Below are 16856 nucleotides of genomic sequence, written 5' to 3' on the forward strand. Positions count from 1 at the left end.
ATTAAAATTGTATTCAAATATATTGTACATCTGCTTCTTTTTAATCAGTGTTTACTCTTCAGCTGCTGTCAGCCCTCTGGTCTGGAACTGATTATTTAGGGAAAATTGGTTGGGGCCATCTGGAAACATGAGCAACTTGAGTTTCTCTCTGATTTCTAATGCATGTTTTGATGGATGCTAATTATATGCTTTATTTCATTATTTATTGTTTCTGTGTATTGTTAGAAAAGAAAATCCTAACATAAAATGACTTGTTTTCAAAGGCTTTGGACTTGGCTGCCCTTTCTACAGAGCATTCTCAGTACAAGGACTGGTGGTGGAAAGTGCAGATTGGCAAATGTTACTACAGGTAAAATTTGGATTATTTGTGAAGGGTTTATAAAGAAGTGGCCATATATTTTAGAGTCAAATCTGATGAATTTTTATTTTTTGCACGGGGGATAGATTTCCTCATGAAGAAATGAGAACTGTGTCTTTGGCTTACTGAAAAAGCAATTAACACATGGTGGCACTAAGAACTGACTGACACCTTTAGAAAAGTAGAATTTTAGAACTGGGAAGGGGAAACTTGGAGAGCATCAGGTGCAGCACCCCTTTTCAGATGAGGAAGCTGAGGCCAGAGAGAGGCTGTGATGTGCATAAAGAACCTGTTCGTAACAGACCTGGGGCTAGAATAGAGTCTGTTGGTTCCCACTCCGCTCGTCTTGGCTCTCAGGGCTTTCTTATTCCCACTGTTGCCTCACATTGGTAAAGTGCTTTGCACTTAAGCAATAGAGTGTCACGTTATGTTATCGCACGTAAATCTCACAGCACCTTGGAGGTAGTTGCAATTATTAGCCCTTGTCCAGATGAGAAAAACTGAGCCTCAGAAAGATAAAATGACTTGCCCAAATTCATATAGCTTTAGTAAGTGGCAAAACAAGAATTTGAGCTCAGCTTTCTGATGCTCGTTCTCTTACTATTTGCACAATTCCATGGTGTTTCTCTAGGATCTGAATAGTCTTATATTAATTCACTTAATGTTTAAACACATTTTTAAGCACATTAATTGAGAGAGCAGAAATGCTGTAATTAATTTTATGAATATTATACAGCAACTTGTAAAGCCAATCTGAAACTTGTTCCCTGACACTGAAATGCACTTGGAGCATTTGAAAAGTAGGGACAAATGAACAATTATATTTTATAGGGATAAATGTCTTTTGTTATTCAAAAACAAGGTAGATGAATGACTGTGAGCATCCTTCAGTACTTATAAATTTTAGTTTTCAGTCAAACACTGTGAGGAAAAGAAATACATAAATGGGGAAAAAGGATGCATTTTCTTCTATTGAAATTAGGACTACTTTCCATTTAGATTTTTCATGTATAACTCTGAAGTATTTTTTTCCTACTGTTAGATTCAGGAAGTGTTTTCTGCTAAAAGGTAATTTTAGACTGTTATATCATTGAACTCTTATGAATACAATTTCTAAAGACAAACTTGAAATCCTGAGCTTCTAAGCAAAACCTTCAGAAATCTTTAATATTTGTAAATAAGCACAACCCGATCCTTTCTGCCATTCACATAGGATGGCATTTAGATGAGTGTATTTTGTCATATTAATTATCATTCTTCTCTGTTCCTTAATAGCATCTCATCTTTATTATGAATACAGCATTCATTCATTCATTCATTCACTCACTCAGTAAAATATTTAATGAGCAGCTATTCTGCCAAGCACTGGGGTAACAATTATTTATTAGATAGTCCCTTCAAATGGTTTATAGTCGAATGCAGAGAGAGTACGGTAAACAACTATATATGCATGGTTCCCGTTATGACAGAAGCAAGTGCACTTGAAGTGGGAACCCAGAGAAAGGGCTCCTCGCTTTGAGTGGCTCGGTCAAGGACGCGTTACCAGCTGATGCAGCCCCCACTTGACTTCTATCTCTTTGCTGCTGATCATTAGTTCTACTGGGTCTTCCGCTGCAATAGCTCTCGCTCTTGCTCCCTTACTGCCTGTTCCTGCCCCCATCTCACACTCTGGTATTTCGGGTTATTTGTTTGAACTGTTACATTAGCTTCTTTTCTGGGTTTTCTACCTCCATTTTTTTGCCCCATTAGTCCTTCTACTATCAGAGTAACTGTGGTGAAGAAACAAATCTTGTTGGATTCTTTGGTTAATCCCCGTTACCTCTAAAGTGAAGTCTGGATTTCGGTGTGGCAACCACGGTCTCATCCCAGTCTGTCTGCATGTTTGCCCATATCTCTCCCTTCTCCCATTCCTTATTGTGTCCTCCTTTTTGGTTAAACCAACTCAGCGTTCCCCTAACATGCTGCGTACTTTCCTGCCTATTTACTTATGCTGATAGTTTGCTCCTCCCTCACCTCACCCTGTCTAGCTGTCAAAATCTTGTCTATCACTTCTTCCCCAAAACTATCTTCGTTTGCTCTCCCTCTGTGCTCTCAAAGCACTTTTTTTCTCATTGCCATAATACTACTTTTATTTATGAGCATGTTTTATTTCAATCCTTACTGGTGTCTTCAGGACATGGTTGTTACCTTCATTTTTGCATCTCCTTGCCTTCATGAAATGTGCATGCAGTGGGTGCTTGACAATGTTTATTGAATTAAATTGGAGAGAAAAAGGTAGCAGTTGATGGGGATTATCTCTGATACTGGCCTGTGTTCATGAACTTGACTGATGTTTTCATTATTCCTAGACTTTCTTTATATATGACACACTCCCTTTTCTTTGCACCAGGACCCGTGTGGTAAACTCCTTTTTGATAGTACTAGAATAAATTATCTCTTGAAGATGCAATGATAAAAAACATGACCCATCCTTCCTTCTTTTTTTTGGTTTCCAGGTAGCTTAATAGCTCTGATTGCTTTCTTGTTTGTTTTTTAATTTGTTTATTCTTCCATCTCCAAGGTTTTAAGAAAATCTATTTCTGCTTTCATGTTCTTGTTTTATATATGTCTTTTTGTTGTAGTCTCTTTTAGTTTTTTATTTTTATTTTTATTTTTTAATTAAAGCTTATTGGGGTGACAATTGTTGGGTAAGGGGAAGAGGGTGGTAGATGAGGGTAAAAGGGATCAAATATATGGTGATGGAAGGTTGTATTCCCTTTTAAATCATTTTTGGAAGTGACAATTTATTAGATAAAAATGTATAGACCCTCATGAATAATTAGGTACTCATGGAATTCAGTGACTGAACTTCAGCCATGTGTTTAAGACTTGCATATTCAGTTGCAGTTATGTATATAAATATGCTGTTTTACAGAACTTTTAGAGTTCTTTGATAACATTTTATAAATACTCCTTATAAAAGTTGTGGGACCTTTGAAGAGGTGTGGGCTTCTGCCATATCATACATCCTCTAACTTTAGGCCAGTTTTGTTTGTTTGTTTTTTAAATCACTTTTAATCTCCTTAATCCCATTTCTTCTAACTGCTATTTGGGTACAGCCACACCAATGCTTGAGGCTTAGGTTAGAAAAATGATCAAAGATGTTTTTTTTCAAGCCTTTAAATGAAAGTAGCACAGTGGAACATACTGTGTATTGTCCTGACTTTATTTCGCAAAAGAAAAGCATTATTATAAAGTGCCCAAGTAGCTGTTAGATGGCTGTGGCGGAGGAGTTATGAGAAAGCCCAACAGATCTGTGAAGGAAAGGCTGAAGTGTCCTTTAGTGATTGATTTAGTGGTGACAAAACGTTCTCTGGGCAGAGGAGATAGGTGCTGAGATCAGGACACTTATAGTTACACAAAGAACAAATCTCAGATTTGTGGACTAGGACAGTCAGTGTCAGATACTAAAGAAGGAAAAGAAAATGTTTCTAGAATAATAAAATGGTATAGCTGTATCCTCAAGTGGCAAATACTGCTTTCATCAACATTGATTAAGAACGACTTTAAAAATGGGGTTTTGTCTCAGCAGATGGTTTCCAAGAAATGTCATCCTTTAATTGTTCCAGTAAAGTAGAGACTCTTAAGTATTTATTCAGGTCACTTGCTGTAGGTCCAGCTGGTCGTAAGCTCTTTGGGTGGTGAACTGTGTGACCTGGCTCACCAGCAGCTATTAGTCCTGCTGTGACTAGACTGCCAACGAACTCTTTACTCAGCATTGCAGGGTTAGAAAAACAGTGAACATAGGAAATAGGCAACTTTTTGCTAAACTATATAAATATACACGTTGATATGAACATATGCGTATGATATTACCTTCTTTTACATGCTTACTCTTGTAAATGTAATTTGCCTCTATTCATATCTTCATGGTATGAATAACTGTCATAGTATTTATTTTTAACTTGAATGTCTAATTTTTTTAATGGCTGTTCTTAGGTTAGGAATGTATCGTGAAGCAGAAAAGCAGTTTAAATCAGCCCTGAAGCAGCAGGAAATGGTAGATACATTTCTCTACTTGGCAAAAGTAAGTAAGTATTCTAAATTTGAGTGAAATCTGTCTTCTCAGAGTAAATGTTTAAATTCTGGCCAGTGCATAGGGAGAGTTGCCAGTTTCTTTAGGAATATTTTGGCAAGTTAATGTGTTCAGATTTAACTTATTTTTCTTTTCAGCAAGGGAAAAAGTGGGACCATATGGAGAATAACTATTTCAGGAGAAATTGATTACATGAAAAATAATAAAACCCCATTGAAAGATTGCCCATTCAAGCAGAAGAAAATATCTCAGGCTTAACCACCCCCATGGGTAATAGGCCCCAGCAAGACCCTTGTTTTTACAACACACTTGTCTCCCACCTAAGCAGACTGTAGAGAACAGGAATTTTTTTTATCTACATCCTTTATTTCCTGGCTTTATCATAATAGCAAAAACAATCTTTCCCCTTTTTTGAGCACCTACTCAGTGTTCCCGCTTTGTTGAGCACCTATTCAGTGTAAGGTATTGCAGCACGTCTGTTCTTTATGCAGCTTAACCCTTATTGCAACCTCTCTGGTCTGTTTGAATATTTCATTTGCTCTTAAGGAAAAGGAGGCTTAAAGAGGGTAAGATGTTCAGGGTCACTTGGCTGTTACGAGCTAGCATTCAAACCCAGGATGTTCTGATGCCAGAGCCTCCTCACTGCCTTTTAGTGCCACCCACAGCCACTATGGAAGTGAGGGGCCACCCAGAATTTTCATTGTTGAGGTAGTTACTTAACCCCCATCAAGCCTACTTTAAAAGACATATTTGATGAAGTGGTTGTTATGACATCATCTTTCTGTATAGTTAAGAATTTTTTTTTAATTAAAAAAATGTGGTAAAGGAGGTTAAAAATAAGGTGAGATATAAAAGGAAGGGCTACTACTTTCTAAATATGGTATTAAAGTGAGCATACTAAAAGGATACAAAATGAAAAGTAAGCTATATAATTTGCTAATCTGTGCTCATCTTAGTATGTGTGCAGTGGTTTTCAGAGATGTTTGAAACTATATGATATCTACATCTATCTTCTGTACATTATATATTAAACTTAAATTCTTAAAGAAGTTTCAATGTATAACAGTAGACTTTTAAACTTTCCTGACAGCTTGAAATTAAAATTCAGGCCGCACTATTTGAGTATCATCTTAGTTGATAATTACCTGTCACCTGGCTAAAAAAATGTACTTTCAATTTTAACTATTGTTAAATACATGGTTTGACCTATTTTTCCATATATTGATTTGTTTAAATCCCTTATTGCTTACATAACTGTATAGAGGTAAAATTTACTTATTTTCTTCAATATGTTAAGGAATGATTGCTAAATAATAGAGATCAAGCAGATTTTAGAAACAACATTGTTTCTTAAAATTTTAGATGGTTAATTTAAAAAAATTATCAAATATTTTATTTTACTTAGCACATTAAATCGTATTATTTGTTGTATCTTTAAAAACAGTTTAGAAGCATATAAGATAAAAATGGAAAAGTTTTCACCCATACCTCTCCCTCTAATCTTACATTTTAGCAATAAACACTGTAAACAATTTTCTATGTATCCATTTGAGCCATTCTTCAAAGCACAATCTAGCTGTTTAGGAAGAAACAGAGGATCCATGATCATGAATAAAAAATGTCATAATCTTATGTTTCTATACATAAAATAATTGTCTATTTTAGAGATTCTTCTTAGGTATATGAGTTATTCATTCAAATGTCCTAATTGCTGATTAAGTGGAAGCCATCAAGTGCTAACTCTCTCCAGCTCCCTGACGCCACACCTCACAAATCTGTTTCTCCTCTGGTTCGGGAGGTCCTTTTCTAAAACCACCCTCTTCACAAGCTCTCCCCTGCTGCTCTTTCTCTGACCTTGTTCCATGGATCATCCCCTCTTTCTCCTGCATCTGGGACTTCAATCTCATAATTGATTCCTTAGTGCCAGTCAATAGACATACTCATGTCTGTTCTATCCTAAAAAGATTGTCCCTTGATCCTTTCTTGTCTAGTTACTGCTTAGCCTCTCTGACAATAGTAAGCCTCTCTGACAATAGTAATATATAAACGTTTGTTGAAGAAATAAATAAATGAATACTTCATATACAACATGTGGAGATAAAACCATAACATCATTATTGGAAATTAATCCTAAACAATTTAAAGAAGTTTTACTGTAATATCTAGGAGATGATTTTTGTTACTAAACAATTATTATAAACTTGGCATAAAAGATACTACATTATTTTAAGAACCAGTACTTTTACTGAATTGTATCTTTGTTTTAGGTTTACATCTCATTGGATCAACCTGTGACTGCTTTAAACCTTTTCAAACAAGGCTTAGATAAGTTTCCAGGAGAAGTAACCCTACTTTGTGGAATTGCCAGGATCTATGAGGTAAGGTTCATAGTATTAAAAAAATTGACATAAAATTAAGACTGTGCTTCTTAAATAAGCCCATTTCCCATTGGGGTCCTAGCAAGGAGAACAATTTATAGAACTGATGGTTGGCCTGTGGTTCACCAACAGAATAAGATACTTTAGTGTATACATTTAGACAACCTGAGTTTTTATTATGAAATATTTCAAACCTACGGAAAAGTATAGAAAATGGTATGACATAGAGAGTTAAGTTATTCTTCCCCTATAGGTAGCTAGTTGTCCCAGTACATTTACTGATCCTTTTTCCAAATCTATAATGTCAAATATAAATTTCTTTCTATATATGGTAGATATGTTTTGGGGACTTCTGTTCTGTTGTTCTGTTTGTCTAACCTTATACCGATATTAGACCATCTTAATTACTGTAGTCTTATAAAACTTACTATTTGGGAGGACACTTTGTTCATCTTCATTAGGAATGTCTTGGCCATTGTGGACTTTTGCTTATTCTTATAAAGTTTATAGTCATGTTCCATGAAAAGCCTCATTGAGATATCCTACCTGCTGCCTAATAACTTCAGCTTTACAATAATGTCTGACACCAATTTGGGCAAATTCTACCACCAAAGAGACCCACAGGGCCTGAGACAGGAAGAAAGACCCCAAATATCATTCTAATATCAACGTTTCTCCAAGTGTGATCCAGAGATTCCTGGGGGTCCTGGAGACCCCTTTCAAGGGGTCCACAGATCAAAACTATTTTCATAATACTAATATTGATGAGATTGGTGATAATATTAATGGCTATATTTTTTTGATATTGAATAACGGAATGCATTAATCTCCATACTGTCCCCTCAATTTTGCTGTGAACCTAAAACTGCTCTAAAAATAATAAAGTCCTCCAAAAAAAAAAAAAATACTGAGTCCTTGGAGGTAAAAAAAAATTTCTGTGTGATAAAAAGCATTGTGTCATATTTCTTACAGTTGGTGGTGTCTCTTAGATTTGATAAAATATGTTACGATTAAAGTCTAACAAAAATGTGAGTCTTCATATGCTAAGAAGGAGTGAATGATTCACACAATAAATGTCATGAAAGTTGAGAAACAGAAGAGAGTTATATGAAGTGAGGGCATTGGGGAAATTTCCACGAGGGATATGGAGCGTGAACTGGCCTTGAAGGTGAACTTGAAAGATATCACATTCATTAATAACATTAAATACATTTAGTTGTGATTATCAGGGAGACTCCAGGTCTTTCTGCTCCATTCTTCCCCACTTCGCTGTATCCTGTGTGTAACCATCAAGTTATTCTTTAAAAATGTAACTAGAATCACGTGATTCCTCTGCTCTGAACTCTAATGGCTTTCCCTCAACTTGAGGAAAACACCCGAAGTTCTTGCCATGATGAACAAAGCACCTGGCTACCTCTCAGATCTCCTTTTGTGCCTATCTCCCTCTCTGCAGCCTCACTCGCTTTTGTGTGGCTTTTCACACGTGACAAGTACGTTCCCACCTCAGGCTCTTACAGTTGTTGTTCCCTCTGTCCAGATTTCACCTCCCCACTTGTGCGCAGGTCTCAGTCCAGCCTTGTTCATGAGTCATCTCCTCCAAAACCCCTTCAGAAGCAGCACCCTCCCTCTCTGCTTACCCTGCTCGGTTTTTCTGTACAACACTTATCCTTGCCCAACCTCCTAGTACATACTTGTTCATTTCTCTTCCCTACCAGATGTAACCTCCTTGAAGATAGTGTTAACTTTATGCTTTTGTTCATAGTATGTCCCCAGGGCCTAGAACAGTCTGACACATGCTAGGCTCTTAGTAAATATTTATTGAATGAAAGAATGTAAACCAGTCAGAAAAAAAATATAATTTTTTGGCAATATTAATAAAGTATTGCTCTTCTGTCTTGATGGAGAATAGGAAATGAACAATATTTCATCAGCAGCCAAATACTACAAAGAAGTTTTGAAACAGGACAATACTCACATAGAAGCCATTGCATGCATTGGAAGTAACCACTTTTATTCTGATCAACCAGAAATAGCTCTCCGGTTTTACAGGTGTGCTTTACCTTCAATTTCTAGAATACTTTCCTGTAAAATATTGGTGAAACAATAATAATGGTGGAATGAAAATGTAGAGAAATAATGCATAGGCTATATCTATATATGAGACTAAAAATGCAAACACCTAGATCTTTTATGAGTGTTAAAGTGACTTGTAATAATTTGGAAATGCACAGATATTTGGCATCTTGTAGAAACACACCTGGATAACCAACTGAGGTTTTTAACCCCATGTCATGGTCTGAAGTAGCCAGTTTGTCATCACCCAACATCAGCTTGATAGTTACTGGAAGCGCCTCTCACCATCACTGCCTTCATTAACACCACTGTCTATAATAGAAAGACCCTGAAAGTGAAGTAGTGATGAGGTTTGCAAAGAGCAGTGGGCAAAGAGCAGTGGGCCCCAGATTCTGAGCCCTGATGAGAACGTGAGCCAGGATTCCCTGTTTTGTGCAATATTGTCAGCTCTTGTCCAAAAAGCTTTTCGATTTAAATAAATTCTGTTCTCTTTTGAGCACATACTTATTTTATCCTAGTGATGGTTTCTGAGATTAATTTTTAAATTTTGATTTCCTCGTCAGCACTTAGGTTATATATAAGGAGATAACTGGCAACTGACAAGAGTTCTTTCCGTACTTATGTTGTACACATAAAACATGATAATACGAATGCCATCTTGTCACATGCAGTTGTGACTCTACTCCCCCATCCCCAAAGTGGCTCAGGGCAGCTGGGTGGATTTTCATTTGCTTATTTGAACACCCTTATCCTTTATCCTTTGGGGTTAATGATTCGTAGAATCAAAATGGGCTTCTTGAGCTGTAGCATGAAAGCTAAGCGGATAACATGGGGGTCCACTGGTGGTCTTATCTTCCCTGGTGGAATCCCTTTGGAGGTCAGTAGATGCAGCTCACCCACAAAATTCACATAACCAAAAACAGGATCCAACTCAGCTGAAAACTTGGAGGTGAACGCTAAACACAGTCTTCAAATTAGATGAGAAGTTCTTAGGAATTTATCTATGGGCACCAAAGCTGTATGAAGCCAGAATGTATAACTATTTATTTCTTATTTTGGTTTCCTAACAATGCTTTTGGGGGAGAAAACTTGCATAAGTTGTAAGTTTGCCTCTGGACACATTTCCCATAACTAGCATCATTAAAAAGACCTGCTTTTGTATTTGCTTTAACATTTTTTTCATTTACTATAATATTTTCTATTTATATTCTTGGGGTTTTAAAAATTATAAAATGAATTTATTTCTAACTTTGTAAAAGATATATATATGTCTTAAGATTTATACTGTTGGTCTGACACCACACAACATGTATGTTCTTTTTCAAAAAGGCGTCTCCTGCAGATGGGTGTTTACAACTGCCAGCTTTTTAACAATCTGGGGCTCTGTTGCTTCTATGCCCAGCAGTATGACATGACTCTGACCTCATTTGAACGTGCCCTTTCTCTGGCTGAAAACGAGGAAGAGGCAGCTGATGTCTGGTACAACTTGGGACATGTAGCTGTGGTATGTTGTTTCTCTAATGTAATTTCTGTTATAGAAAAAGGTGGCCACAAGTTGGGTTGAAGACATTTTCAGGTATTATCAATCCCGATTTGGTTTCATAGTCTTATGTAGCAATTTGGAGATTTCTAGAAGTCACCATAACTCATTTTATATTCCCAGGTTAAATCCTCTTAACATACAATTCACACTTGACTCATATGATTGGTATTTGTTGCTTTTCCTGTGGTGGCAGAAAAGATTTCTATGAAGAAAAATGGGAAGAGATGGCAGGAGGAAACGCGTGGATTTGTGTGTGCGGATATGTGCTTTTTTTCTCTAGGGAATAGGAGATACGAATTTGGCCCATCAATGCTTCATTCTGGCCCTGGTCAACAACAACCACCACGCCGAGGCCTACAACAACCTGGCCGTGCTGGAGATGCGGAAGGGCCACGTGGAGCAGGTCAGTGGCTCGGTGGACGGTCTGCTTTCTTCACAGCAAAGCTGTCATGTGTAGCATCCTTACTTGTTATAATTTAACAGTGAGCTCTAAAGTCTGGGCATCTTGGGTTTGACTCCCAGCTCCGTCATGTAGTAGTGACCTTGGACAAGTTACTTCACCTTTCTGTAGCCAAAATACAGCACTTGATTTCATTAGGACAAATCTGTACCTCCCCAGTCTTCCCTACCGTAGTGAACTGTTCCGCCGTTCACCATCTAGCTGCTTAAGCCGAAATCCTGGGAGCCACCCCTGATACCTCCCTTTTCCGACTGCCCCTCCCTGCCACTCCACATCCCCATCGTGTTTGGGAAGCCCTGTCTGTTCTGCCTCCAAGCCACATCCTGGACCTGGCCCCTTTCCTCCTCCCCTGCCGCCCTTCTCCAAATTGCTCGCAGCTCCTGCCTGGACTACTGCAAGAGTCTCCTTGCTGGGATTTTGCTCCCACTTCTATCAGCAAATAAGTGTGCCCTGTAATACATCCTCCTCAGCACAGCCAAAGGGATTTTTTTTTTTTATAAAAAAAGATTATTTTATTACTGCTTTGCTTAGCATTCTCCAAAGGCTTTCTTTTTTCAATTGGAATAAAATCCTGACTTCAAAGCTTGGCCTACAAGGCCCCATGTAATCTGGCCTCTGGTTCCCTCTCAGACCACATCTTTTGCCACGAAGGTAGTCCCCCCCTTGTCCGCAGTTTCACTTTCCTCAGTTTCAGTTATCTGCAGTCAACCATAGTCCTAAAATATTAAATGGAAAATTCCAGAAATCAGCAATTCATAAATTTTTAATTGTGCACCGTCCTGAGTAGCATGATGAAATCTTTCGCTGTCCCACTCCTTCCTGCCCGGAGCGTGAATCATCCGATCTAGCGTATCCTCGCTGCATATTAGTCACTTAGTAGCTGTCTCAGTTATCAGATTGATTATCAAAGAGGGAGACCACATTTACATAAGTTTTATTATAGTATATTGTCATAATTGTTCTATTTTACTATTAGTGATTGTTGTTAATCACTTGGCGTGCCTAATTTATAAATTAAACTTTGTTGTAGGTATATGTGTATAGGAAAAACATAGTACATATAGGGTTCAGTACTTTCCAAGGTTTCAGGCATCCACTGGGGATCTTGGAACATATTACCTGCAGATAGGGGAATGTACTCCTTTCCTACTGACTGAGACACATTAGCTATCTTGCTGCTCTGCAAATATACAGTGCCTGTTCTTATTTTAGAGTCTTTGGAAAGTTCTTTCAGATCCTGCGATGACTTTTTTTTCATTGAGGCAATAGCTTAATGGCCATTCCTTAGAAAGGGCATCTCAAACACCGGTCTAAAGGTGCCTTCAGGCACGATAACAACTACTACCTTTTACTTTTTTCTTCACAGTACTTACCATTTTATCAGATATTTTCATGTGTATATGAAGAATGTCAGCAGCTTGAAAGTAGGGACCTACTTTCTCTGTCTTCTAACTGCTCTATTTCAGCTCCAAATACAGTGCCGGGCCCATGGTATGTGTTCAGTCAATATCTGTGAAATGAACAGATGGTATACAAAATTGGGTAATAACAGTACCCGAAGGTGTTTTGTGAGGATCAGCAGATCATACATGTAAAGCACTTAGCACAGTAGGAGCATAGTATTGAATACATAGGAGATGCTTAATAAATTGTATTGTTATTATTATAACAAATTTTTAAGATGCTAAATATACAATAAACAGAGACTCAAGGCAGGTCAGTAAGTCCCCAAAGTCACAGACGTAGTGAATGGCATGCCAGGACATTGACCTCCAACCTGTTCTCTTCAGCACAACGATAACCTTTTAACAAAACAAGGAAAGAAACATCATTGGATATGGTCCCCAAAGTAAATGTATAAAATACAAAGATGGATTTGTATTTTATAAACAAAAACTACTCCAAAATGGGAACTTGTTCTTTGATGGAACTGTGCATCAACTATGTCCATAGGAAGCAACTGCTTTTTGTGATTTTCTTTGTTCCCATATTGGTGATTTTCCTTCCCTCTTACTGTAGTTTCTCTAGTATACAATTGATTTGAAATGTTGTGGTGAAAGGTTTCATGATATTCACCCCATTTTATTATTAATTATACCTCAACTTAAAAAGAAAATAGCTAATCATAACACACAAAAATTAATATCCACCATCCTACATGAACTGTCATTTTATTTTCCATTAAAAAGAAGATGCATGAATTTGTCTTCAGGGTCACGGATAGAGGGTTTGGGTTTAACTACAAGTTGAAAGGTCATTCTGCGGCTTGGAATGCTGAATTTGTGGTCTTCACAATGACTGTGAGACCATCGCCTGTCACTCAGTGGTCCTTGCAACATCTGATCCTCTGAGCCTACAGGGCCAGAAGAATAATGTGGATTTTCTTTGTTTGTGTACTTTACAGAACAGAAAGCTTGTCATTTTCAGTTGCATTCAATTGTCATTTTCAGGTCAGGAGTATAATAAATGTTTGCTCACTGTCATCCAGCACAGAACTTGAGGCTTTGAAATTTACTGTGGTTGTTTGGTTGTTTTTCTTGTTGAATTACAAAACAGATACTTAGAACCTCACTAAAGCAATCAACAGCAACAAAAACTAGATTAATACGACTTTTTTTAGTATTGGGAGGATTATATTTTGAGTTCTATGTCATATTGAAGTATAAACTTTATAAGAACAGTGGTTCTCAAATAATTAAATCTATTCTGTTTTCAATTCTCTTATTTTCTCCATATTTTGAAGCATTTTATTATCAATATAACTTTGGCAATATATAAGGAGTTGTATATCAGTAAGTTGTATTTCATGAGGAATGTCATCTGTTTTCATCACAGGATCATGTATTTTAAGGTCCTATCCTGGGTAAAGAATTCTTTTACCAAAAAAAAAAAGAAGAAGAAGAAGAAAGAAAAATCACCAATATAGTGCTGATACATGCTTATATACCTTTAGTTTTTCTTTTCTGTTTTTTCCACAGGCAAGAGCACTGTTACAAACTGCGTCATCTTTAGCACCCCATATGTACGAGCCACATTTTAATTTTGCAACAGTCTCTGATAAGGTATTCCCGTTCTTTATCAATTTATCATCTGGTCTGTTTCATTCATCATTTGACCATCATAGAGTACAGAAGAATTATTTTATGTTTTAAAATATGACATTTAGTCATTGAAAAAATACGCATTAAATAACTCTTGGTTTGGGGAGGATTTTGTAATTGACTTTTACATCAAGGAACTCCTGTATATATTATTTATGAATCATTGCCACCAAGTCTCTGGCACAACTGCTGTAAAATTAAGGATATTAGTGAAAGCTATTTTAGCTATAAGCAATATGGGGCAAATGCAACTGCTAATATTGTGTTAAAGACAATTAATATCCAAGAGCTAATACAAATCATGTGCCATTTTTAATAATAATAAGAAAACAACGAAAAGGCTCCTAATAACTAACTTTTGCTTAGAAACTTTCCTTTAACATGGAAGGTGAGTTTTGAGGATAAGAAAATGGCTAAAAATGTTTGCTGATGTAAAGACTCTTTCTGTATAGACCAAAAGACACTATAAAAATACGTCGTTTTTCATAGCATGAACATGAAACCATCTGTACTCATTTCTGTTTTGAAAATAAGATAAGCTGTCATTCCTAAGTTGTAATTTTTGAGTGCTTGTTAAGAGCCAGACACTGTTCCAGGTGCTCTACACTTTCTCTAGGTCTCCCAACAGCCCTGCTCTGTAGGTATCCCTTACCTTCCTTACTCATGTTGTCATATACCTGATGTTTTATTTATTGAGCCTGTGCTATGTACCAGGTACTGTTGTAGGTATGGAAAATGTTAGCAGTGAATAAAACAGATAAAAACCTGTCCTTCGTTGCCGCTTCCGTTCTAGAGGAACCCAAACCTTATCTATGGAACTTAAAAGACTTTCTAGAGACACGTGGCAGCCGCAAGTTGGGAATCCATACCCGGCTCCCAGTGATGCCCAGGTGTTTTCCACTGTAATGTGCTGCCACGTAGGTAAACCACAAAGAAGGCTTGATTACTTTCTTTCAGGAAGATTATCCCATTTTAAGAATATATAATTCAAATGAGAGATTTCTTTAAGCAAAAGGCTGTCCTTCCTTTAGAGAAAATACTATGTTGAAAAGAAATGCTCTGATTTAAAAAAGAAATGCTCTTATGTTTTGTAACACATATGTGTGTTACAAAAAAAGACCAGAATTATCTAGATTTTCTGTGTGTGCACATACTGAAAAGTGCTCTCTTTAGAAATGTATACGTGAATCCAGATACATTCAGATGGATTCAGATATTGTGTGTTTTTCTTTAGGATTGGATTTTAACACAGTTGATTGAAAATCAGGGACAACCTTTATAAACTTTTAAAACCAGATATTTTTTCCAACATTAATGTGCTTGCACCATTTAAAACCTCCCAGAGCATGCTTTTGTATCTTAAATACCATGGTTTTTGCTTGAATTTCTATTTATAAGATAATATCCTAATCAAAATACATCTTTGTAGTAAATTACAAAGAGCTGTCCTCAGGCTTTCCAAAACTACTCAGGGCTGTTTTAGTATGCACATGTTATTTTATTTTTATAATACTGTCAGTGACAGGAAAAGAAAACACGGATTTATGAATTTATAACCAGACAACTGTAATGGGGCAGAAATATTTATACAATTGGTTATTTTATTTTTCTCATATATTTTTCAAGATTGAATTGTTATCTCAGTGAAAGAATTCTAAAACCAAAGTAGCATAATCAAGCAATTTACCCTTAAGAACCCTTTGGGTTTCTACAGTATGGGGAGAGTATGTCTTGTTTCGACTTCCTTACTCATGTTTTCATGTTTCATTCTGCTACTTACAGATTGGAGATCTGCAGAGAAGTTATGTTGCTGCTCAGAAGTCTGCAGCAGCATTTCCAGACCATGTGGACACCCAGCTTTTAATTAAACAGTTGAAGCAGCACTTTGCTATGCTCTGACTTCTCCTTAGACTAAATATATTCTTATAATGGGGCATTTATAGATGGGAAAAAAGTAATGTGTTTATGTATATGCGTATGTAACACAAACCTGCCCTTGATAATAATGAAGATGACGTAAGGGAGTTTAAACAAGAAGGTGTTATGAAAGCTTTATGTTACAAAAGACAGGATTTCAGCCTTCGTAAGTAGATCCTGAAGGCTTCTCCCACGTTATATGGTAGATGTTTGTTAATAATGGTGATAAAACATTTTCATGAATTTCCTCAAATTTTTTATAGATGCACATTTTTAATGCCCTTAAGCTTGCCATTAGCTATCATTAAGAGATCTGAAATCTGCCTTTAAAATTGCACCTTTATGGCTAAAAGTGTGTATATTTATCCTGATTATAAACTTTATTTGAAACTTAAAAATTGTATTTAAAATTGTATGTCAAATGCTTTGGGAGACACTGTACATTTTCTTACATATTTTGCTTTAAAGTAAATCAATGTGTAAAACACCATCATTCTGTTATTTTTCATGAATGTTTATTTCAGGCATCTCAGATAAAACAAGTACAGTAATCTTAGAAATCAAGTCATTATTTTAATTTCATTTGAAATGATATGCCACCAATTTGGATTTTTTTCTGAGAAGCTATTTATGTGATAGCACATTGTTAATATAAGAATAACAGATTTAGAAATGGAGTCACAGGCCGGGTGTCCCACCTATGGTCAGCCCTGAGAAGGTCGGGCTAGATTCCCAGTATTATAAAATCCTGGAAAGGCTCTCCCACATTTAGAGGAACTCTCATTAAAGTGTTTATACGAGGAAATGTGTTAAAGACACAGGGCCACTCAAATTCCTATTTTGGACTTTGGGGTCTGTCCATGTTATCTTTCATTTTTTAACTTCATGAAATCTATTTTATAGATACTTATTTGTTTCTGTTCAGATTTGTATAAACAGTACTGCTTAGCT

General features: G+C 36.6%; 1 protein-coding gene across 3 annotated transcripts in view; it reads left to right on the forward strand.

The window, feature by feature from the left end:
• Positions 1-16398, forward strand: part of TTC8 (tetratricopeptide repeat domain 8) — a 43835-nt gene extending 27437 nt beyond the window's left edge. For all 3 annotated transcript variants that reach the window (XM_081048455.1, XM_081048454.1, XM_081048456.1), the window contains 8 exons: positions 264-349; positions 4337-4424; positions 6701-6811; positions 8721-8860; positions 10214-10388; positions 10708-10830; positions 13866-13949; positions 15771-16398. In XM_081048455.1, the coding sequence (XP_080904581.1) occupies positions 264-349; positions 4337-4424; positions 6701-6811; positions 8721-8860; positions 10214-10388; positions 10708-10830; positions 13866-13949; positions 15771-15887 (924 nt within the window). In that variant the 3' untranslated portion in view covers positions 15888-16398. The remainder of the gene's footprint in view (positions 1-263; positions 350-4336; positions 4425-6700; positions 6812-8720; positions 8861-10213; positions 10389-10707; positions 10831-13865; positions 13950-15770) is intronic.
• Positions 16399-16856: the final 458 nt, after the last annotated feature.

This window comes from Rhinolophus hipposideros (genome assembly GCF_964194185.1).
Source record: "Rhinolophus hipposideros genome assembly, chromosome: 5".
NCBI classification, from domain to species: domain Eukaryota; kingdom Metazoa; phylum Chordata; class Mammalia; order Chiroptera; family Rhinolophidae; genus Rhinolophus; species Rhinolophus hipposideros.